This window comes from Lepisosteus platostomus, chromosome 8 (assembly GCF_059453375.1).
Source record: "Lepisosteus platostomus isolate fLepPlt1 chromosome 8, fLepPlt1.hap1, whole genome shotgun sequence".
Classification (NCBI taxonomy): Eukaryota; Metazoa; Chordata; class Actinopteri; order Semionotiformes; family Lepisosteidae; genus Lepisosteus; species Lepisosteus platostomus.
In genome coordinates, this window is record NC_142618.1 from 10,660,535 (window position 1) to 10,683,751 (window position 23,217).

The 23,217-nt window shown below is 36.7% G+C and overlaps 2 protein-coding genes across 8 annotated transcripts in view; one reads left to right on the top strand and one right to left on the bottom strand.

The window, feature by feature from the left end:
- Window positions 1-7,416, top strand: part of nsmaf (neutral sphingomyelinase (N-SMase) activation associated factor) — a 43,140-nt gene extending 35,724 nt beyond the window's left edge. For 4 of the 5 annotated variants that reach the window (XM_088642383.1, XM_088642385.1, XM_088642381.1 and 1 more), the window contains exons 27-31: window positions 814-897; window positions 1,770-1,917; window positions 4,684-4,786; window positions 5,251-5,360; window positions 5,682-7,416. In XM_088642383.1, the coding sequence (XP_088498509.1) occupies window positions 814-897; window positions 1,770-1,917; window positions 4,684-4,786; window positions 5,251-5,360; window positions 5,682-5,776 (540 nt within the window). In that variant the 3' untranslated portion in view covers window positions 5,777-7,416. Of the gene's footprint in view, window positions 1-813; window positions 898-1,769; window positions 1,918-4,683; window positions 4,787-5,250; window positions 5,361-5,681 lie in introns of those variants that run through there. The other variant, XM_088642384.1, reaches the window with a different exon arrangement.
- A 369-nt stretch (window positions 7,417-7,785) lies between these two features.
- On the bottom strand, window positions 7,786-19,216 carry sdcbp (syndecan binding protein (syntenin)). Of its 3 annotated transcripts, none has more exons than XM_088642386.1 (9): window positions 18,780-19,216; window positions 15,533-15,608; window positions 15,132-15,216; window positions 13,727-13,836; window positions 12,656-12,817; window positions 10,501-10,676; window positions 10,228-10,399; window positions 8,704-8,795; window positions 7,786-8,437 (listed from the first exon to the last, which is right to left on the bottom strand). In XM_088642386.1, exons 2-9 carry the CDS (start codon window positions 15,581-15,583, stop codon window positions 8,383-8,385), a joined length of 903 nt encoding a protein of 300 aa, XP_088498512.1. In that variant the 5' UTR covers window positions 15,584-15,608; window positions 18,780-19,216; the 3' UTR covers window positions 7,786-8,382. The 3 variants fall into 3 exon arrangements, with proteins under 3 accessions (XP_088498512.1, XP_088498514.1, XP_088498513.1); XM_088642388.1 differs by having other exon boundaries at window positions 13,739-13,836; window positions 18,780-19,208; XM_088642387.1 differs by lacking the exon at window positions 18,780-19,216 and adding an exon at window positions 17,562-17,659.
- Between the last annotated feature and the right edge of the window lie 4,001 nt (window positions 19,217-23,217).

Sequence of the window (23,217 nt, forward strand, 5' to 3'; positions counted from 1 at the left end):
CCTTTGGAACAAACCCTCGGGAAGAGCTGAGCACTCCTGTTGAAGTACCTTAAAACCGTGCTTCAGCTATTCTGGTCTTCCCTTCCATAAGCATTTGGAGCGAACCTGCTCCTTGTTCTTGCCAACCAGAACCAGAAACCAACCATGTATCTCACTTCACATATCAAAACTTCTCCCATCTATCCACCTGCAACCAAAAGACTGATGTTAAGTGTCAACTAAGCAGGAGCTCTACCATCTAACAACATCTAGAGATGACTGTTCATTGTGAGCCTCCTTTATACTTTTTAAAGAGTCTTTAACCAGCAGCAGTTCCACAGTGTGATCTGTTGCAACCTTGTTGCAAATGCTTGCACTTAACCTGGATGCACGCCCCTGCACCGATATCTTTTTAGATCACCCCAAAACCATGACCTTAATGTTCATTTATCATAATAAAACCTTTTTCCATACACTCCCAAACAATAAAATCCTTTAATGCAGTAGCTGCTCCGTTACATGAACTTAATAAGAAATTATATAACCGTAAACTACGTATAGTTTGTCAAACAGTACTTGTTAACACTCAGCACTTGATAGATTATATCCATATTGCTGGAGATGACGGCAGATAAAGTCTGTCTGTGCTTAAGGTTTTGGTAGTAAATGTGGACCCATGAGCTCAATATTATATGATGGTAGTGAGACAATGCTTAAAATATCAGGTTTTCAGATACAGCGAGTATATACTTACGTTACATTTGTTCTTTATGGTATATTGATCCTCACCGTGTCTGATTTGGTTAAGTAATGCATCTTATTTTTCTGTTTCAGGTATGGAAGTGTGTTCCTTCAGATTTCTCAAGCAATAAAAGGAGTCAGTTTGAGCTTTTGGCCGAACTAGAACATGATGCAGGTGTAAGTATGTTGTACAGTATATCAATGAATCAGAAATATACCATTGCTGAGAAAGATTTATTTTTAAGTAGGACAGAACATCTCCTTCATTTGCCTGTTTTGGTATGTGTTTTTAACTTGATTTGGCAACAGATTTGGCTGAATTAGAAAGATACAATCTTTCAGTTTTACAAAGGAGTCTGAAAAAACTGGAGCTCTAGTTGTTCATGCTAACTTATATCTGATTTGGGTTGTTTTCCACTACTGTAAAACCACATATTATATGATTCTAACATTTTCTAGTGTCTTCTTGTTAAAACAGGAAATGAAGTTTGTCTAAATTTGTTAGAACATGCAGCAGGAAATAAGTACAATTCTGTGCTATGAAATGAAAGATCAAACAATGTTTTCATTGTATTAATTTTCTTTGCAAATATGTTATTAAATGATCAAAGCTTTCATTTCTTACATTCATTTCATTTAATTTCTTGCCATCTTCTTTTAAACTGAGGGGAGTATATTCATTGACATCTTAGTGGCTACTGCTGTGGCAAGAAACAGTCTTTAAATTGACCTGCCGTTCTTCAGTATTGTGACATCTTAATGTGTCAGTTCAGCGTTGAACCAAAGTACATTGGCTTTATGGTATGGATCTAAAGAAACAAAATGTTTTCGGTTTTTATACTAGTCAAGTGCAGCTTTCATTTAGTTGTGTGTGCAGTGTTAGGGAGGCTTCATGATGCACTTGTTTGTCCAGAGCTTAAATTCTTAACAGGCTGCTCAGTAGGCCTTAATAGTGCCATAGTATCTGAGCTATCACTTCACTTCATGCCCTTTCACACTTTATTTTGCAAAATTTAAATTGCGTCACCTTTTGTTCTTTCATATGTTAGGTAAACACAATAAACCTGAACCCTGCGGGTACGATGCTGGTATCTGGATCAAAAGGCATTGTGAGCATATGGGATGCCACCAGCTTTGAGCTGCTACATCAAGTGATTTGTCACTCAGGAAAAATCAATGCTATCTCTTTCAGCCCTGGTATGTTAGCGTTTTGCATTTTACTTATTTTAAAGTTTATTAAATTTTCTTACATGTTTGTTTTTTTTCTGCTGACAGTGAAAAGAGACTTTGTGTGTTGTCAGGTTTACCAATACACTGTAACTTTTCCCTTGGTTATAAGCTTAAAAAGGTCTGCAGTCATCTGTCTGTCCACAATTAAAAAAAACATTTCCCCTGGGCTAGAAACACACACATCTGCTTAGAAGCTCAAGAATGAGCACGTTCAATTTAAACTTTCACTACCCTTCATATAACTGTAATATATATTTTTATGTACCTTTACTTTATTAAACCTCACACTTTGCTGGTAGAAATAAAAAGAGTTATTTTATCAACGTGCTTAGTTTTTTGAAAGGCTAAACTGCAGCATTGTCAGACACCAATCCACCTGACTTGGAAAAGTATTGTCTGTTGCAGTTCTTATCTTGGAATTTACTCTTAACCTTGTTGCTTAAAATAAGAACTTATTAGAAAAGCCCACACTGGGATATAAATCTACAGCTAGCTTTCCAATGATGGCTTATCCTTTCTTGAAGTACTGTATAGTCTGCTTCTAAAACTACACGCTTTTGAAGCAAGAAATAATGTATAAAGGCACCAGGGGTTGTACTTATTTTCTCTTCACAGTAATTTTTAATTCGCTATTATGTTTGCATTGCTGAAGAGAAAAGATCCATAGAATACAAATCAGCAAACGGTCTCTGAAGTGCAAAGGACAGCTTGGTATTATTGATCAGTTGCTGTCTTTTTAATATCACTTTATTGGCCATATAGAATTTCTTGTATTAGGAATTTGTGTTTTCACATACCCCAATGTGCTCTCCATGAGACACACAGACAGGGAGAGAAGCTTGGGATCAGAGCGCAGGGTCAGCCATTTATACGGCACCCCTGGAGCAGTTGGGGTTAAGGGCCTCGCTCATTGGCCCAACGAAGTAGGATTCCTCTGTCAGCTGCAGGATATGAACTGGCAACTTTCCAGCCACAGGCGCAGATCCTTAGCCACAGAGCCACCACACCGCCCTATTTTTTAAAAATAAATGCAATTGTTACTTTTTAACACCCAGAAGTTGCCAGTTGTTTTAAGGCTTCACTCTCCAACAGAAGTTCCTACAGAGCCTTGAGTGTGAATGTAGCAGTGAGAATGTACTTTTTGAAGACACCCAACTTTATAGCCTTTCACCTTATGACCGACAGGAAATTCCACAGAACCTGAGAAGAGAATTAATACTGATCAGAAGAGCAAGGCATTTTTACTAACATCACTGCTAGCTCCTGACAAGTAAAAGGAGTCTGTTTGCTAATTGGAGTGCCTTGGCTGACTAATTCTCATTTCTGGTGGGGCCCTATCTTTGCACAATTTCCAGTCGGGTCACCTAATGGCATTGACTCAAGATAACAACAAAAGTTTTCACAGTATAACTTGGGTGCTGATTGAAAACCTTTACAGATTTAGCTGGGACCCCATTACAACTTCTTTCTTATTGAAATTATCCAAAGGTTTAATGAGCCCTTTTTTTCTGAAAAGCAGTTTCTCAGATTTGACCCTTTTATTCCTAATGTAGTAAAGACTAAATGGAACTTTCACTGTTCCACTCCAAAAATAAAAAAAGGAAAAAAAGGGATTCTGAATTAGGATTTGAAATTCAAGCACTGTTATTTTCTTGATGCATCTTTTCATAAATTATAGTTTTTTTTAAATGTGGAGTTAAATTTACAACTTAATGTGTGTTTATCCAAAGTTAATTTATTGGACACTTTCCTAGTGCAGAGGACTGTCTTAATCCAGGCGTATTAATACACAATTACATTAGTTACAATTACAAAGTTAACCATACACAGATCAAGGCCAGTAGTGAAAATGAAAAACGTTCTGCTCACATAAATGTTCTTCTTACCTTGTACTGTATATCATTATTTTTTTAGTTTTACTTATTGACTTTAAGTATATTGCATCTTTGAGCAATACAGCTGTTTCATATATTAATTTGTTGTTAAGGCAGCTTGATTTAGGTAAATATAGTTTACCACTATTTCCTTTCTTATCGCCCAAAGATCAGCTCAGCTTTGTACCATTACAAGAAATACTGTGTTGCTGATAAGAACTTCTTTTAAACTGTCTAATATCACAGAATTCACAAACGTAATTGGCTGAGATTATGAGATATTTCTTCACAGCAATACAATGGTAGAATGCTGGTTTCTGTTGCAGTCCCAGTACTGCTCCTTTCTATATTACAACCTGAGAAATTCCATCGCAGGATGAGATTAAACATTTGTTAAAACCATAATCACATCCCCTGACTCTTACAAACCCGTTTCATCCTTAACAGCGTTGTGGATTGTAAACTCCTTCTCCATGGGCAGCAGGCTGTCCCAGGGCTCTCATGAGATTTTTCAATACCAAATTCTAAATAAAAAAAAAACAAATTGGTGGTCTACTATGTAAAATAACCTCATCTGAAGTTTTCCATAGTATGCAAAAGATTGCTCATGAAAGACATGATCTTTCAAAAATTCAGCAGATGTTATACTGCTGATAAGAGTTTAACATCACAAATTAAAAAGACTGCAAATTTGGACAAAGTTAATTTTTAAGTGCTTATAGTGGGTTTTTTTTATATCTCATCATGTGATGTGACTGTAGCTATAAAAAACCCTCTCTCAGTTTGAAAACCATGTTAATTTTTACATTCAGATTGAGGCCACAATATTTTAACACTTTACGCTTGTGTTTTGTTACAGACAGCAGGCATGTCCTCACCGCTGGAGAAGATAGAACTTTGAAAGTCATTGATGTGCAAACAGGCATGCTTATTTCGTCAGTGGTCTCAGAGGCACAGCAGAGGTGAAATTGTGTCATCTCCTTCAAAAATATATATCCAGGACATATCATTTATTTTATAATCAAATGTTTTGGCATCCAGGAATTTATTGATTTGGAATATTATATTTCTACTTCCGTTTTTAGTCCAAAAGAATAACTACATCATTTTAAAATCTTTCCAAGTTTTTAAATCTCGCGGTTATCAGATGTTAGCATGACTCAATTTTTAAAAATGAAGTGTGAACAAAACAACTTTGATCTTTTCCACACTTTGGCCTTCCTTCAAAACAAGCACACTCACTTGACACTTTAAAAAACCAACGATCGTCAAAACCTTTAAAGAAAACAACCAATCTTCTGCATGCCCTAGAGCTGTTTTTTGTGAAACTGGTTTTGTGTTTTTTGTGACGTACAAATTTACTTCACTGTGTTAGCGATCCATGAGCTGTGGTGGCCTGACTCTTGTAAACTGGTGATCTTTACAGATGCTTCTGCTGGGATGGCAATACAGTTCTGTCTGGTAGCCAGACAGGAGAGCTCCTGGTATGGGACCTTATGAGTGGAAAAGTCACAAAGAAAATTCCTGGGCATTCAGGTATGAATCTGAATGAGTTCCTGAGACTGAGGATGGTGGTGGCTGCCTTACGTTGACTGTGTGCTAATTTACCATGGAAGGAACTCACCACACTTCTTGTTTTACATGTCTAACAGAAACGTTTGTTAAGTCAAATTACATAACCTGGGGAGAAGGTGTACAATCAATATTATTTATACATCACCAAAAACCTAAATTCAGATGTATATCTACACGAGTCTGCACAAGTATTTTTTTAAAGTCTTAAAACACTATCTTCAGTGCTTTAGGTCTACTGTATGAATTGTTTTCCGTTGAATTTGTTTAAATGTTCTTCGGCAGGTGCTGTGACAGCGATGTGGATGAATGAGCAGTGCAGCAGTATTATAACTGGGTCTGAAGACAAGCAGATCATCTTCTGGAAACCACAATACTGATACGTTCCAAAGTGCCTTTACCTCTAATGTTCACAATTGCTCAAGACCTAACAGGAATGTCCAAGATTTAGAATTTCAATATAAGCAATTTTTTTTTCAAATGTACAAATCTATATCGAACTCTGTACTGTAGTTTCAGCAGTATATAGTTTTCCACATATCTGTTCTACATGATGCAAGTTTTATTCCGATATTCAGATATGATCACTCATAGAAGGAATAAGCAGTTGTCATGCACTGTTGATAAATCTTTTGCACTAAAATGCTTTGTCATGTCTATATATATTTGCATGTTGATGCATTTTTGGTAGATACTGTTCTGTGTCCTGTGTAATCTCTGTATATTACTGTTCTATACATGTTTTTTACCTTGCAATGTGCCTTGTTGCCTATAACATGACAGCTTTAGGGCCTTTTTGCTTTTTGAAAATGCTCAGCCATGAAGCAACCCCTTTTTTTCCAACTTATTTTTGATGGTGCATTGTGAAGATCTGGCATTGTTGACAATGTTAAGTTTCCTCAAACTACAATGAATAGTCTTGCTTACTGCGTCATGAAATGAAGAAGACATCAAATTTATATAACTGCATGAAAACTTATACGGTACACAATGTAATCATTAATACATTTTTCATGGTTTGTGATGAATCAGTTAAGTCCTTTTGAGACAAAACCAAACAGTCCATAAAATGTATTATATAGTACAGTATACTGTATAGAAAGATATACAAAGATGACTTTCTCTTTGCCACTCTTAATCCTAACTTGAATACATTTTGCATTCATTTGAATTTTGTCTACTGTTTTATACAGCATGCAGACATCTCAATTCAAGTTGCAGTCAATTTCAATTACCCGTATACAGTGGTTATCCATGAGAATACAAAAAACATTACAGGGATGTTGTGTAATCTGCACACTGCATACTGCATGCATTGTTTAAATGTATGTTGCATTGGAGAATAAGATAAAACCTTAGTCATTTCTGCTTTCAAAACAGAATCTGTGGGGTGGTTGAGATTTTATGAGCGTGTCCAAGTCTTTCTCCGACAATCCTATCATTTTAAGGAAATGTGCTTCTTTCACACACTACAGTGGTTATGAGTATCCTGTGTGGTATACTACTGACATTCAACCTATATGTATTTTACTGTATAAGAAGCTACCAGTGTATTTTAGATATTATTTTTTGCATTTGTACAGGTAGGTAGATACTTTCGGTGGACCGCCTCTTAAACATTTGGTTCAGGTATTACATTTTAAAAATATACAGATGTTTTTTTTTTAGTATGACCATGCTGTTGTCTTAAGTGAAGCAAAATGCACAATTATTCTTTTAATTCTATGCAGATTGTTTTAACTGTTAGTAATCTGCCTTTTGGCTTCAGGAAGCAATATAAAGCAATGATGTGTACAAACCTGGGAAATATACTGGATACAGCTGTCTCTCTGGGGAAACAGTATTTGATTAGCACAGTTTTGAACTTCTGCTTGAATTACCTCATGAATGTAGACGTTTATATGAAGAGTATTTAAGTCCCAATCTTTTAATGCTACCATTACGTACAATGGGGACAACATTTGGTTCCTTATGATTATGCCCTGTTATTCCAAATAAAATAGTTCACATAGAAAAAAAAGATATTGCTGTTTTTTTCCCTATTTGTAACCAATGTTTTTTCAATATTTAAGGGTCTTTAAAACGTAAAACGCAAGAGAAACACAGGACTGGGATACTGTATATTCCTTGTCAACAAAACTATCCTTGGCAGTTACAGAATTCTTTAGTTACTGTGCCTGCTGTAATTGAAAGATACTGTACACATGTATAAAACATTCTTTGCTACAGTACTGTGTTTGAAGAGAACAGACTACAGACTACAAGGTAACATGAATAAATGATCTTTCAAGACCAGAATTATTTAAAAAATACCACAGCTTGATACTATTATAAATGTGAAAAGTTTATACAGTACTGTACCTCCATTCAAACAAATATTCTCCAATAATTTATTTAACATGGACATTTGTTTCTTTTTAATGCAACAAAACTAAAATGTAGAGTACAACTTAAAAATATATAGTGCCCCCCACACACACAGGTAAAATACCTTAAAGGAAAAGCAACAAACCCCACATTAGTTCTACACAGCAGTGAATAATACTTTTTCTGAAAATAAATTAACATTGAAGCCCATAATTACGAGCTCTGTAAAACAGACATCTAAAATTAAAGCTTAACAATACATGAACAAAATAACTTCTGTGAAGTCTTGCAATAAAACACAACATCCATTGCTTCATGCAGACAAGTTTCTGTATAAATACAGAACAAAAGTCTGAGACAGAATTCTGTAAACAGGCCAAATGATCTGAACTTTTGTTTTATCTCAGTAGTGTGAGACATGTTATGTATGTGTGAATGCATGTTGCAGAACAACTGCTTTATGTAGAGGCTGCTAAATGGTACTTTCTTGTCCTGAGTACCACCATGGCTTATACAGTATACAGCAGTGATTTGTGAGCTGTATCTAAGTAGAAAGCAGCAGAGGAGGCCAGTTGGAAACACATATTTTCTTAATCATTTCTGCGTCCCATGCCAAGCCTTAGACCTCTGGAATAGCATGATCCATTAGGCTCTTCACAATGTTGGATGACATCCTGTTATGAAAACCACACATAAATAATGCATTTAACATACTTTATGTAATGTAAAAGCTAGCAAGGTACATTTATTACTAATTTACTACTACACACTAGATAATGATTATAATAATAATGTAACACTTTATATCTTCCAGGTTACCCCTGGAAATAAAAATATTTAGAACTAATTTTACAGTTGACTCTTAAACTAAAGTATTCAGAAATTAATGAATATTTGGGATGGTTTTAGGCATATGGTTTTAGTATTCAAGAATACTTACTTCTTTGTCATATGCTCAAAGATGAACGATGGCATAACAGTTATTGTTATTACACTTCCAGCTGAATTCAGTACATCCGAGATCTGAGAATCCTATTGAAAGTTAAAATAAAGACTTAATAGCACATTTGTAATTCCAAAAATATCTCTCAAACCTGTCCCCAGCACTGGTCTGATTTGGCAAAACAAAGACTATGCAGGTCAATTTACTGTTAGTTTTAAATGAAACAAGTAAAGCTATTTCCTAGAGTAGGATGATGTAAATTCTGCTTCCCAAAATCCTAATCATCAAAATGACTCACTAAATGTTCTTCACAGAGTGTATATGACTGCTCAAACTCAATATCAGATGAAACCTGTTCCTAGTCACCTGTACACAATGTTCAGTGGGCACAGTCAGCATCTTTGTTTTAGTTTTTAACTTCTGAAAACAGGTGTCTTGCTCTTTTCTAATTTTTCTTAAAAAGGAACATTCCCTGTTCTCACCTAATGACTCGTCCTCCAGAGTCAGAAGCACATCTGCTTGGTCTGATCCAACGGGTCATATTGGGTTTTCTGACCAGAGCTAAAAAGATGCCTTTGCATTCTCTCCCCTGGCTTCACTGGGTCCTGGCCCAACTTGATATCATTTATATGGAGCTCTGAAATGTGTGCTGTTTTTGACACAGTAAAGCTCTTCTCCCTTGGCTGGAAATCCACGTCGTGTGTGAGGCGGTGAGCACAGTACAATTAGGGATGACAGGGGTTGGATGAGGTCACTTTTGTGGGATGAGGAAAATATTTTTCAGATAATTTGCTCACAGAACAAAGATGAGTTGAATCAGATCAGCTCAAGTCGACCTGTGGGCTTTAACCTTCCTTATAAAACACACTTTCAGTGAATACTTAAATATTCACTGTTTTAAGATTATTTTCAACTGAAATGGTACGTTATACTTTACCATTCATTGAAATGCATAGTTCCTTGTGCAGGCTAATGATAGAAGCTGTGAATATTTGTTTTCTTCTCTGTTTTAACTAAAGGATTATTCTAAACAACCTTAGAAAATGAGAAAGGGGACTTAAGCAGCAGCTTACTATACCTTAAGCTTCCTTTCCTCCGTGCTCCACTATACAGCAGAGGAGCACCCAGAAGTCAACTAGTATGTCGAGGTGTTCCACATTTTTAAAAACCTAACTGTAAAAGTGCCTTTAAAAAAGAGCAATTAATCTCTAGCCTATGGTCTGAGTGGATGCCTGCATCACAATTGAGTTCTAGCACCTACTCTTTGACTTTTAGAGGATGCTAATGTCTTAATCTTCCCCAGGCTGGTGCTGAGGACACAGTGGTGTGTCAGGTCAGTCTGAACCATTGAGGAATATTCCAGATTGGTGGATATAAATGGGTAACACAACCTTGCATTTCTAAATTACAAAACACATATACCAAGGGATTGTCTATTATATCTGAATGTAATCCTCCAAACAAGTTTGTATTACATATCTATTTTTTCAACCAAGCTGAAAAATTTACTATTCTAATTACCTTTAATCCAATGACATTCTGGCCATTCACCTCACAAACGTGGTGCTCAGTGAGAAGCCCATTTCGAGCTGCAGAGCTGTCCTTTACAATGAAGGTTATCTTTCCCTTCTTGAAAACAAAGCCAACTTGTCCATTACTGTCCTTATGCATAGTGATGGTTCGCTCAAATGGTCTGTCAGGGAGATAAATGGAAGCAGAGTGAGGCACATGTATCAATATTTCAGCAGAGTAATTGTTTTTTGCACATGAATAATTTAAAAATGGTAACATTACCTATCCCGGACAATGAACACTATCCTTTCAGCAGCAGCATTCTTAAGCGCTTTGTGAGCTTTGTCTGTGTTCCAGCCAGCACAGTTCTCTCCATTGATCTGAAGCACTTGGTCCCCAAATCGCAAGCCACCCAGGGCAGCCGGAGTGTTTGCTTGTACCAGCTGAACAAACACACCCTGCACAACATTGAACAGCCTGCTTTATAACCTCCCGGGGCCAATGACAGGTCAAATTCATCAAGTTAACATGCATGTACTGTATGTAAGCTCTGAGTTATTTTAATACATTTGAAGAATTTGTTGCTTACTACTGTTCTATAGCATTGCCTTTTAATAAAACTTAATAAGAAAAGAACAGGGTTTCACCGATGGATTTTAAAGGGGAACTGCAACTCTGTTTTTAAATATCAAGCTTAATAAGAATCGGCATTGGTGAGTGCATTTCAAACCACAGTGAAAGTAAAATGTACACAGTAACATGTAAAACCTCCAGTTTACATCATAAAATAGCTCAAATTTCCAGGTATGAGTAGCACCATATTGCCGTCATTGTGTGTGATTCAGAATGAGGCAACAAAACATCCGGTGTCATGAAGTGGCCCTATTACATTGTAAAGAAGCAGGCTTGTGAATACATCTCTTTTAATCTAGTAGAAATATTGCTTGACTTCAAGGCGGTTTTGCCGACAAAAGCTACTTGTTATCTCTGCAGGAAAATGTCTGCTGTACAGCCTGTACTTATTCACTCATATACAGTATTAGCCTTATATTAGTCAGTCCAGTGACTACTGAGCAGGAAGGGCCTCTTGCCATCACAATTCTCACAAACCCTCGCCCCTCTCCCATGGTGAGTCCAACAGTTTGCAATATCATGGTGACCATACAGCACTTCCACAGTTTTCATGATTTTGTACTTAATTCAGAATTTGTAAAATTTTGCGATAGTGTCAATTAATTTATTTTGTTACTGAGATTAAATAACATCTGAGAAACTGGGTCTAGTGCTCCCCTTTTAACACATTGTAAACCTAGCAGTTTGTAATAATTTTACAAAACATAATGAGATAGCTTTTGTTATGCTTCGTAATCCTACATTTTGCCAATTTTAGCATTAAACAAGTTTAAATCAAATTAATCCATCATACAGCTGAAGAACATTTGTAAACACTGCATACAGCAGAAATTGGTGGATTATTCTGTGATATGGCTCTTATTGGAATTGTGGCAGGGCTTTGTGGTAAGCATTCAGACTCCTTCATAACAGAGCTTCCACTCTGGTTCCTAAATATCTTTCAGCTACATTACCCGTGTGTTTGGAAACTTATCTTTCTGTGAAGATTAAATTACGAAAACTGGAAATAACCCAAAGTTTCACACTGAATATATTAACTTAAATTTCCTTTCACTAAGATAATTTATTATTTATTACTGATGTAGCTATAACAATCCATAGCATCATTATTACTGTTTCAGAAACATCAATCAAAGCGATGGGAAACAGAACATACACCCTGTACTCCAAAGTGATACTGTAGATGCTGTCCACTATACAGCACACATCAGGTCATGTACATTTGGCTAAACAGAGGTCCTATATTACCTATTTTTCATGAGATAAAAGCATACCATGGTAAAGGTTATTTTCCACCTAAACAAAGGAGTGAATTGATCCATTGATATACATCTAAACATACATTAAAAAGTAGTTTAAGTAAAAATAATTAACAAACTATTAATAGTTATTGCAGTCATCATTTTTAATAGTACTGTACAACTTCCTTTACAGCACTTGCATTTATTTTCAGATATATCATTTGTATATCTTAATGGGCTATTTGATGCATATTTATAATATATGATGGATCAATTGTTGGACTAATGGATGGCTGATAGCATCTAATAGATGACCGAGAAACCATGATTCCAGAGTAGATTCTGAGAAATCAGACAAAGTATTATCATTATTATAAAATACTTCTGAAACATTTTACTAGAAAAAACACTTAATATCTATAAAATAATTCTGACCATAAGAGTCAGCAACCATTTGTAAAAAAACATTATAGGAGGAAGTAACTACACTTTAAATAAAATAGGTGCAAAGTAGGTTAAGTAGGTATTTAATTAAATATGACCTTTTTATATGTTTTACCTACATTATCCACAGATTTCAGACGTAACCCTATTTTTCCCTCTGCATCTTTACATAAGATCACTTCCCGGATTCCCTGTTTGATTTCGGCTCTGCGTATTCCAATATTACTTCCTGTAATCGGTGCAGTCATGTAATTCACTGCAGATGGTCTGGCTGCTATTTGCTTCAGGGGAAAAAGAAGAAGCTTCATTAGAACAGAAATAGTAAATCATTTATACATTCATTAAATGTCATTACAACATATTTCAGGTCATGTGTAAACACTTTGATGAGATATACAATAAATCCTGGTTCCATTGCAATGTTACATAGCTTCTAAAGCTTCTAAAATGTATTTTCACCAATGAGTCAGCTTGTTGACAAATAATGATTTCAATTCAAATGTCATTTTATGAGGTACTATATTGGAAATATACGCAACCTTTGTTGTGTCACTCTAGGTGAATGATAAGAATTTTATGAAAGTTTTTCTACTGTGCCGCTTAAAACATACAGCCCTTTTACTAGAACAGCAGTTCATTGTGCATGATGAACCAGTAACTTCAAATTATTCCAATTTCTAAACTCGCAAATCACATTAGTTTTGATGTTGTGCATCTCTGTTCAAAGGGATTTTTAATATCTAAATATCATTCCTCAAGTGAGATCCTGGCAAGCTCATGAACAGGTGGATACTTATAGGAAAGAATGCCTGGCTGAATCATTAAAACCAAACAATATGCCTCATGCACTGTAAACACTGAGCGTTGCTTGATAGTTCAACAGCTTATTTGATTCTTTCTATACTTAACACATGTAATCAGTTAGGTTCCCTGTTGGCGGATGTTAATATATTTAGGTCTGGATTCAATTAAAATGTCAACCTATTACAAGTTCCAAGTGCAAGTGCAATTTTTCACAGTACACCTTTATCTGACCGCTGAAGCTTCCCCCTACACAATGGAAGCCTGTTAAGGATTAACTTCTAATTTGTAATTTGTGATGTGAATGATTTCATTTAATATGGATCTTTATCAATGCACAGTAATGTACAGCACAAAGTAACACAACAAATTCGAAAGCAGACACATACCGCAGAACTAACTTCAGAGGGAACCACTGAAAGGTTCTGGCACAGGGCATCATCACTGAGATTAAGGCCCATGAAATCTGAGAGTTCTGGATATAGCTTTGGATAAAGCCCTGGAGCAAAATAAATAATGATATTAAAGTATCTTAATGGGACATGTATTGCAACATCAATACAGACTTTTCCAAATACCTATAAAGATGCACTATAAATCATTTGGAACTTTCACAGTATAACTCTCAAGCACATTAGGGAGTAATTCACACAAAAGACTTGCAATTATTTTATCCCTCAAATGTGGGCGGACATCTGTTTTCCCAGGCATTCCAAACAGTCAACTTTTTACACTACTCCAGCTGTGGAAAAACCAACCTAAAATGTATAACACATGAGCAAAGCTACAAAAAATGCAACATTTAGCTAAACATCGAAGTTTTCTGTGACCTTCATTACAGATGTAACAGCATGGTGAGTAAAAAGGTTTGAGAATGTGTAACCTTTCGCATTCCCTTCATGTGATTCATATTCTAGGAAAAATGTATCTTTTTAATATTAACAAATAATTTATATTACAATGATAAGGTAATTACAACTGTTTTAACTGGTGATCTAAATCTTAATACACAGCAAAATACTGACATAGCAAGCAATAACGTGGACTTAATAATAATAATTGCTTACACTTATATAGCACTTTTCTGGACACTCCACTCAAAGTGCTTTAGAGGTAATGGGGTCTCCCCTCCACCACCAATGTGCAGCCCCACCTGGATGATGCGACGGCAGCCATAGTGCGCCAGAACGCTCACCACACACTATTAGTGGGGAGAACAAAGTAATGAAGCCAATTCATAGATGGGGATGATTAGGAGGCCATGATTGGTAAGGGGCAATGGGAAATTTGGCCAGGACACCATGATTACACCCCTACTCTTTTCGAGAAACACCCTGGGATTTTTAATGACTACAGAGAGTCAGGCCCTCAGTTTTACGTCTCACCTGAAGGACAGCACCTTTGTACTGTATAGTGTCCCCGTCACTACACTGGGGCATTAGGACCCACAAAGACCGCAGGGTGAGCTTCCCCTGCTGGCCCCACTAACACCTCTTCCTTAGTTTTTCCCAGGAGGTCTCCCATCCAGGTACTAACAAGGTTCACAGCTGCTTAGCTTCAGTGAGTTACCAGTTGTGAGCTGCAGGGTGATATTCCTGCTGGTCTTACTTGAACATAAATCCAAACTATATAAGAAGGCTGGGATAATCTCCAGCATAAATAAATGTTTCTATAATTTGAATGCTGAGAACAAACATTTTGCTAAGCCTGTATAATCACCATGCCCCACGGTAAAAATACATACAATATGTGTAACACTATTTGCTTATATGCACAGACCACGCCATGTCTTACCATTGTCCACATCAGTCGAATTCAAATCAGATGTTTCTGGCAATGCTGGAGGCAATGATGATCTGGCTGCAAATGAACTTTGAGCCTAGAAAGGGCAATAAAAAAAGACCATGACAAAAAATATCTTGATAAAGTGAGATACTGAAGTATTCTACATGAATGTTATAGGTTTTCCGACACCTCCGGTTTAAAACACAAAAATATTGTGAGGCACTGCCTTCATGATAATGATTTTTCAAGATCAATTGCGTTTTTGTCCTTCTGTTCAAGGCAATGTGTCCCTATGTGTATGGCATTAGTGTATACAACTCATCATCACATCATCTAAGTTCATTTACACATACTGTATAAAACACAACATGACCATCTACTGTATTTTAAGGCAATTCACAAAAACTCACCTGCATGAATTTATCAACCTTCATGTCTTCCAATGATGGGTACAGAGACATTGTTCACTTGTTTCTAATTAATTGCCTTCAAAACAGATTTAGAAGAGATAAGGTCAGTATTATTTTCAGTTCATTTAAAAACATACAGTATTTAAAAATTACACTTTTTACTTCTAGTATAGTGAGAATTTCTTACACATTTCTGTCACATTCCCAATTTCACCTTAAGGAGAAGGTAAAACAGCAATTACAATATACAATTCCAATCTGCCAGGAAACAAACTACTGTATAACTTAATGTTGAAAGAAAACAATCTGCACAGGGTTTTTAAATTGTCCTTAATTCACTGAAGACATGAACACAGAATAAAATGTTAATGTACACCATAGATAAAGTACAATCCAGTAATGCTAACCACACAATGTTGGACCTACTGTATTACACGTTGCCCAGATTAATGTACAGTACTGCTTTAAATGTGGAATTTGATCTAACTGTATTTTACAGTACACCATAGATAAAGTACAATCCAGTAATGATATACTACATAGGCCACCAACCACACAACAGTGGACTTATTACACCTAGAACAGATTAATGTACAGAACTGCTTTTAATGTGGAATTTTTATCAAACTGTATCTTACACCAGTGCTAAAATACTTTTGCATTGCAAGAGATAGCATTTAAAATGTTATCTCTCACAATCTTCAGTGCCCAAAATGTTAAAATGTTCGTGGATTAATTTCATCATTTGTTCCTAGACTGTGTAGTTGACATAAATAATAAGTTAGTGGAAACCTCTTACAGAGTTCATTCTTACAATGAATATCTGTGGCGTTCACCTCTCTGAAGTAAAGGTGAAAACTTTGCCATTGTTTTGACTAAATAGGTGAATTAGAAGTTATAACTTAACTCCTTATTATTAAATCACTAGTCAAGTTGTAAAGTATTGTAGTTAGAGTACACAGTAATACAAACAACACTATTTACTCAACTATTAAAATGCTATTTAGCAGTACTGTATGGCTATTTACAATACGGGGTGCCGCTCATACAATTATCTTGAAGCTTAAAAAACTGTATCAAGTAATTACTTAAATTAAATTAAAACCGACCTACTAAGGTATGGTATGGATCTCAAGTGTGGACATTTGGAGATGGATTGATCCCAGTGTACTGATGTGCAGTTCATTAGATTGGTTATCATTGTTGATACTAACAGGAAGAACAGTGAGTTTCTCACTAAGATTATATTACTAACACATGAAATCAAACAAAGGGACATAGTAATTTTAAAATATACATACAGCAAAAATATATTCTACAAAAAAACTCAAATTATCAAGTTGTAACTGATAAGTAGAAAGCATAGATTTGTACAGTAGGTGAAACATCCTCATTCCCAAAACATTTAATCTGAGTTAAGGTACTGTACTATCTATGAGCTCTGAGCTTCCAACTCTAGCTTTTGTTTGTTGACATAACGTATTCTTGTTATCAAGTTGAAATAAGAATTGATAATAAGAAAGAATTGTATGGCTTCATGATGCTATATGTTAGCTCAATACTGTGCTTGTGAAATAGATTTGTCAAAAGCTATTTAATAATGACAAAGACATTTATTAAATAAAAATAAACAAGACACACTCAAAAGGTTCCAGAGCCCAAAATACTGCATTTAACCCTCTGCATTCAGTTACGTGCATTGACCCATACAGTATGTCATCACACACAGAAGTAAAAAAAAATGTTCTCTCTCATTTTCTTAGTACTCAATACAGTAAATAAATAATCCTCCACAGCTAAACCCATACAATTAGGTGCATTAGCGTATTTAAGAAAACATTTTATTTCCCTACATTTAAGCCATGTCCCTTCAGTGTCCTGTATGTTAATAGGTTATTTTGCATGAGAAAGGACTCCAAAGTTGTCCACAGGAATTTTCCTTTGCTCAAAGGGACAAATGCAAAATCTCAAACTGCACATCTACACCAAGAACATGAAAATACATTTTTACATAAAATGTAACACTTACGGTGCTGTTGTCTGTCATATGACTTAAGTTTTTTTTTCATCTTAGGCCAGGTCCTTGATCCCAGACCAAGTTCCAAAACCTAACAGCCTAGGTAACAAACTTAGCGAAACTCCTACATGTAAAATGAAATTAACAACAAGGCACTGACTAGAGAAAGATACCATTTCAGCTAATGGCACAACTTGTTTTCTCTATACTTTTGGTGTTTAAATTAATGTACTGTAAATGAATTAATGTAATCTAGTGTTCTCATTAGTAACCAATATTCACATTTATAAGGGTATAAATGAGTGCTTAAGTGACCACATGTTATTTCAGGTAACACGGGCACTAATACTGCTCTTCCTAGTGTTTAATTTACCCAAGTGATATTGAGGACAAATCTAAACAATATTATCAAGGAACAGTTAAAAATATATCAAGATAAGGGTTATAAACAAACCCTCTGTGTGTTAGCCATAGTGTATTTTTACTGGGCACTTTATTTTAAGCGTTTATTCCAAACTTACACTGACCGCATTTTCGAGAGCAATATCCCTGAACGAAATTCATGTTAGCTGTTAATTTATTATCATGTTAATTGGGAAAAAAATTCAACACAATTTTCGAATGTAAGTATAAATACAGGTTACTAATTACTGTAACTATAGTATAGTGTTTCAAAAGATAAATATGTAGCACACTGGAGGTACTTTATTAAGGCCTTTAACCTCACATTACGTGGCAGCAGATGTTTATTGGGGGAAAAAGTCGTAACATCACCAAGAACCAAAATACTACATACAGTACGTGTGTACTGTTCTGGATAGGCAATATTACCATATGAATGAAGTATTGATTTATAGTTTAATTTAAATATCGACAAAATGTAAACACAGGAAATATTCTAGTTTATTTTGGTGAGAGGACGTCAACTGTATAATTTGTATGAGCGAATGAACGGATTTACAGTATTTGTAATTTTCCGAACACTATGGTTATCCAGTATACAGCGCGTCACATCTATATAGCTATATATTACATACGGGATCATTTTTCTTTTCCATTATTCTTTTCTTCTGTGCTTTTACTGTACATATGCAGTGCTCTAAACCCACGGACACCGTTACTCATTTGGCCGAAGTTCATTCATGGGCAAAAAATTGAAGTGTTTTTTTTTAACCACTGCAATTCTATCTAGTGGCCCAGTTTGTAAAAAAAATAACATTGTGCACTCACCTAATTGTGGATGCGACTCGTACTGTATGTTAAAATTTTATCTGCCTCCTGGTACCCCTTAGAACATACAACACCAGTGATATCAGCCTCTCTTTCCGGTCACACTGGAAGGACTACATGCACATTTAAAAAGGGGGTCCTCACAGCCGATGCGCAGAATCCTGCGACCTTGCAGAGCCCCGGCTTAGTGGATCAGCTTCCCGGTATCAGCAATGACACTTTACCCCATGATGTGCGCTCGGTTAATCAACGTGACGAATATGTTCAGTGGATCATTTTTCAGACCCTAGGCGTTTATCTTGATACCGTAACCCTCTTCTTCCGTTATGCTAAATCTTTAATATTATTTGTACCTGCCATACAAAAACCGCAGTATGATGTTTCAGATGTATTAAGTTCGTTCAACGAAAAATAAAGTGTTGATGAAGTAGATGTGTATACAAATGCAGCAAAAACAATTTAGCCAGTCCAGAGCATTGGCATAATAGCCTTAGGATTATACAAGTGTTTTCCCTGAACAGATACTTCTGAAAAAACAAAACAATCCAAGTAACGATATTCTAAAAATCGATATTCCTCTAAATATGCCTACAGTTTTACTTAATGTGATAAGAAAATAATGACGTGTTTCTTGGCCGTACTTCACCTATGAACAATGACTAAAAGTCACATACTAAATAGACGCACATGCACCTTAGTAGTGCTGAAGGTATGTTTGGCTCTGAACGTAACCAATACTCTCATAAAAAATGCCTTTGATTTTAGTTATACTGAAGTCAGTAACGTAAAACGCAGCCTTAGTTTTTATATGAGGTCTGCTATTTAAAATAAGCAGCGATATCACCCTGCAACTCACAACTGGCAACCCACTGAAGCTAAGCAGGTGTGAGCCTGGTCAGTACCTGGATGGGAGACCTCCTGGGAAAAACTAAGTTTGCTGCTGGAAGAGGTGTTAGTGGGGGCCAGCAGGGGGCGCTCACCCTGCGGTCTGTGTGGGTCCTAATGCCCCAGTATAGTGACGGGGATACTATACTGTAAACAGGCGCCGTCCTTCGGCTGAGATGTAAAACCGAGGTCCTGACTCTCTGTGGTCATTAAAAATCCCAGGGCGTTTCTCGAAAAGAGTAGGGGTGTAACCCTGGTGTCCTGGCCAAATTTCCCATTGTCCCTTACCAATCATGGCCTCCTAATAATCCCCCTCTATGAATTGGCTTCATCGCTCTCCTCCCCGCTGATGGCTGATGTTTGGTGAGTGTTCTGGCGCACTATGGCTGCCGTCGCATCCACCGGCTGCCGTCGGTGGTGGAGGGGATCCCCATTACCTGTAAAGCGCTTTGAGTGGAGTGTCCAGAAAACCGCTATATAAGTGTATGCAATTATTATTATAAGTCTTGGAATCTAAGTTTGAGCAAGCCAGCAAAATGCCAGCATTTTAACAAGTTAAAATGAAGTTGTTAAAATATTTGATATTATATATGAATTTAATATATGCTTCCACTTTTAACTCCCTTTTTACAACAATTGGAAATAAACCATGCACAGTACAAAACTTATATCTGTGATTTAGTAATACTAATGTTTTTATAGCACTTTCCAAAGGTCCCAAAGCACTTAACATACTGCATAGAAAAAAAAATCTCATTTCATCCACCACTGCACATTCTATAGGTTAGATGGTGCACTGTGTGGTCGTCTGCAAAGTTTTTCTGCGTAGTCAGTTTTAGGATCCTGTTGGAGAGGATGGTAGGCAGAAGTATTGGTTAATTGCCTGGAGGCTGTGTGGTGGATATTACTGCAGCAGCTCCACTATACAGCACATCATATCAGTTAAAAGGGGAATCTCCAATTGAATTAAGGGAGGAAGTAGCTGACTGTACAAACCCTGAGCAGAATTTATCCTACAGCACAATGCCCCCTGTCACCATACTACAGCTTTTAACTGGAAATTTTAGTCCAGAGGGCTGCCACTTCTGCATTACAAAGCAGCAATCTGGTTTCCCATCCTAATAACTATGGCAATGCCCTGCCAGATTATGGCAGGAGATAAAAAGTCCTACTGTACATGAGTTTTGAAATATTTTTATTTTTTCCCCCGTGGCACCAGGACACTGCCATATTGTACAGGCCAGGCCAAAGCTTGCTGCTTGCTTGAGATCTGGTTTGGTGGTGCTGTATAAAAAAAATGGATAAATAATGAGAGAGAGAAAAAAAAGCTATGGAAATAAGACTTGTGGATGTTCTTGAAACAGCCTTTAGGGTTTTAGGTCATTTTCAAATTCTCCGTGGTTCTAATTATTAATATGGCAGTACCTTATTTCATCTTCTCAAGGTCTTAAGGTAGACTTTGGGACTGAAAGGGACACTGTACTCCTAATTTTGCAGACCGGTTATTAAATCTCGGTAACAAACTATATTCATTCACCATATAGAAAAATGTTACAAATTTCGAATTAAGCACACAATCGTGAACTTTGTGAAAGTCCTGTAAGTCGCCACGGGCGAGAGCAAGAGTTCACATGAATTCTGACACGATGTGCTTCCTGCTCACTAGTCACTGCAATGGCTAATGCGATGCGACGTATGAGCTAAGTACAGTTTGGGCAATAGATATTTCACCACAGAAATCCAGCACGATCTGCATGCAGAGATTACAAGTAAGTTCCATTTATCTGCAAAACTGTCTCGCAGTCGAGGGCAATAATTATATCGGATTAAAAGAGTTTGTAAACAAACATAAACTTGTTTGTTTACAATGTAATAGGGCTGCAACACATCACCGGCTTTTTTGTTGCCTCGTTTTGAATCACAGAATATAGCGCTGCGCATACCTGAAAATTTCATCTACTGTATGTCGTGATGGGCATTGGAGGCTTGACAAGTTACAAGTAGAATGTGCACATTTTACTTTCATTGTGGTTTGAAATGCACTCCTCAGTGCTGATTCTTGTCAACCCCGACATCTACAAATTGCATTGCAGTTCTCCTTGAAGTAAGGGGCTCCAGGAGGAGCTGGCTCTGCCACTGAGCTGCAGGAGCTGCAGGACGAAAGGACAGGGGGAGGGTGTGGGGAGTTGAAGAGAGCAAAGGAAAGGGATCTGCATCCTGGTGATAACAATGCTGGAACCAAGGCAGTCCAAACAAAGCAGATCTCTCTCCACATCCACACCGATCCTTTAGAAATATGCCATGGCCTTAGTAGTTTGGATCCGTTTTTATTACTGAACTTAATACTAAACTTAATTGGTCTTTTTCTATGTCCCAACCCCAGGGCTAAATGTTATCTTTGGTAGTCTGCACTTCATTACAATCCTGAGCAGTACATACCTTTGAACCGGAATCTCCGGGCCATTAAAATGAATTGCGTGGAAGCCGGTTAAAGCGGTTTTGATTTGTACGTGATTGTGAGATACACCATCTTTTGAAGACATTGATTGGAATGCAAATGAAGAGAGAAAATGTCAGATAGAAGCAAAATGAATGTCAGCAGTTAAAAGGGCTTGTGTGGGTTCAGACGAATGAGAATGTCCCTCAAATAGAATTTACTTCTTACTGGTGATGGCCAGGCACTGGATCACAGCACAACACCAAGAACAGACTTCCTCCCTGATTCCCAGAATCTCTGAGATTCGTTCCCAGAAAGTCCCTGGCCTTCCTAAATCCTTGTATTTCCCAAGCATTACCAAGATGAGAAACCACTCTGGATATGTGCTGTACAGCAAGAATTTCACACTGAATTATTGACAAAGCGTCGTCTGTCTTGCGGGAGCTTACAATGACCTATTTTTACACATACTGTACATTTCTACAGCTGCAATGGCTAGAGCACTGGGCACTGGGCACTGGGCTCAAAGCTACAGCAACACAGTTCCACCTGGGGTTTAACTCTACAGCCACTGCTGCTCAAGCAGTAATAACCCCAGCAGAACAATGAGATAAGAGCAGAAATTGCAGCTGTGTTGTAGAGAAGATTCCTCTAAATATTGAGATTTTCTAAATCATTCATTACAATATTCCTTTTCAAAACGCAAACTGCTGGTTAGTTGTGGGTAGCAATCTCTAGGAGAGACCCAGAAATCCTTAGCAGACAAGCTTTATTTGCAGTCACTTACTGTAGGCAGTTCTTTAAGGAGAAATTCTCAAAGGCTATGGAAGCCTATTTGTGCCAAGGGGAAACAAAAATATGTATTGCTATTAATCAAGATATTTTTTCATTTAAAAGAGATACTTATTGCTTTTAAATGAGATCATTTTCCACCACAATTCAATATTTACCTAATATAAAAATGTCTTGCAATACAAATGCAGTAAAATTGTCCCATGCGAAGTAGCATTCAGGGTCTTTAACAACAGAACAATGTTGTCACACTCCTTTTTGTGCTGGTCTTTTTCACCATTTCTATGAAAAACAGAAATTACATGGCCTTACAAACAAGTAACA

Bases quoted from the DNA above. Each gene is read 5' to 3' on its own strand.
- sdcbp (XM_088642386.1), bottom strand. From the start codon at position 15,583: ATGTCTCTGTACCCATCATTGGAAGACATGAAGGTTGATAAATTCATG. The intron at 8,796-10,227 runs GTAATTAGAATA...AACTTTCAATAG, and splicing joins AGAATGTCATTGGATTAAAG to GATTCTCAGATCTCGGATGT. The intron at 8,438-8,703 runs GTAAGTATTCTT...TTTTCATAACAG, and splicing joins TTTGAGCATATGACAAAGAA to GATGTCATCCAACATTGTGA.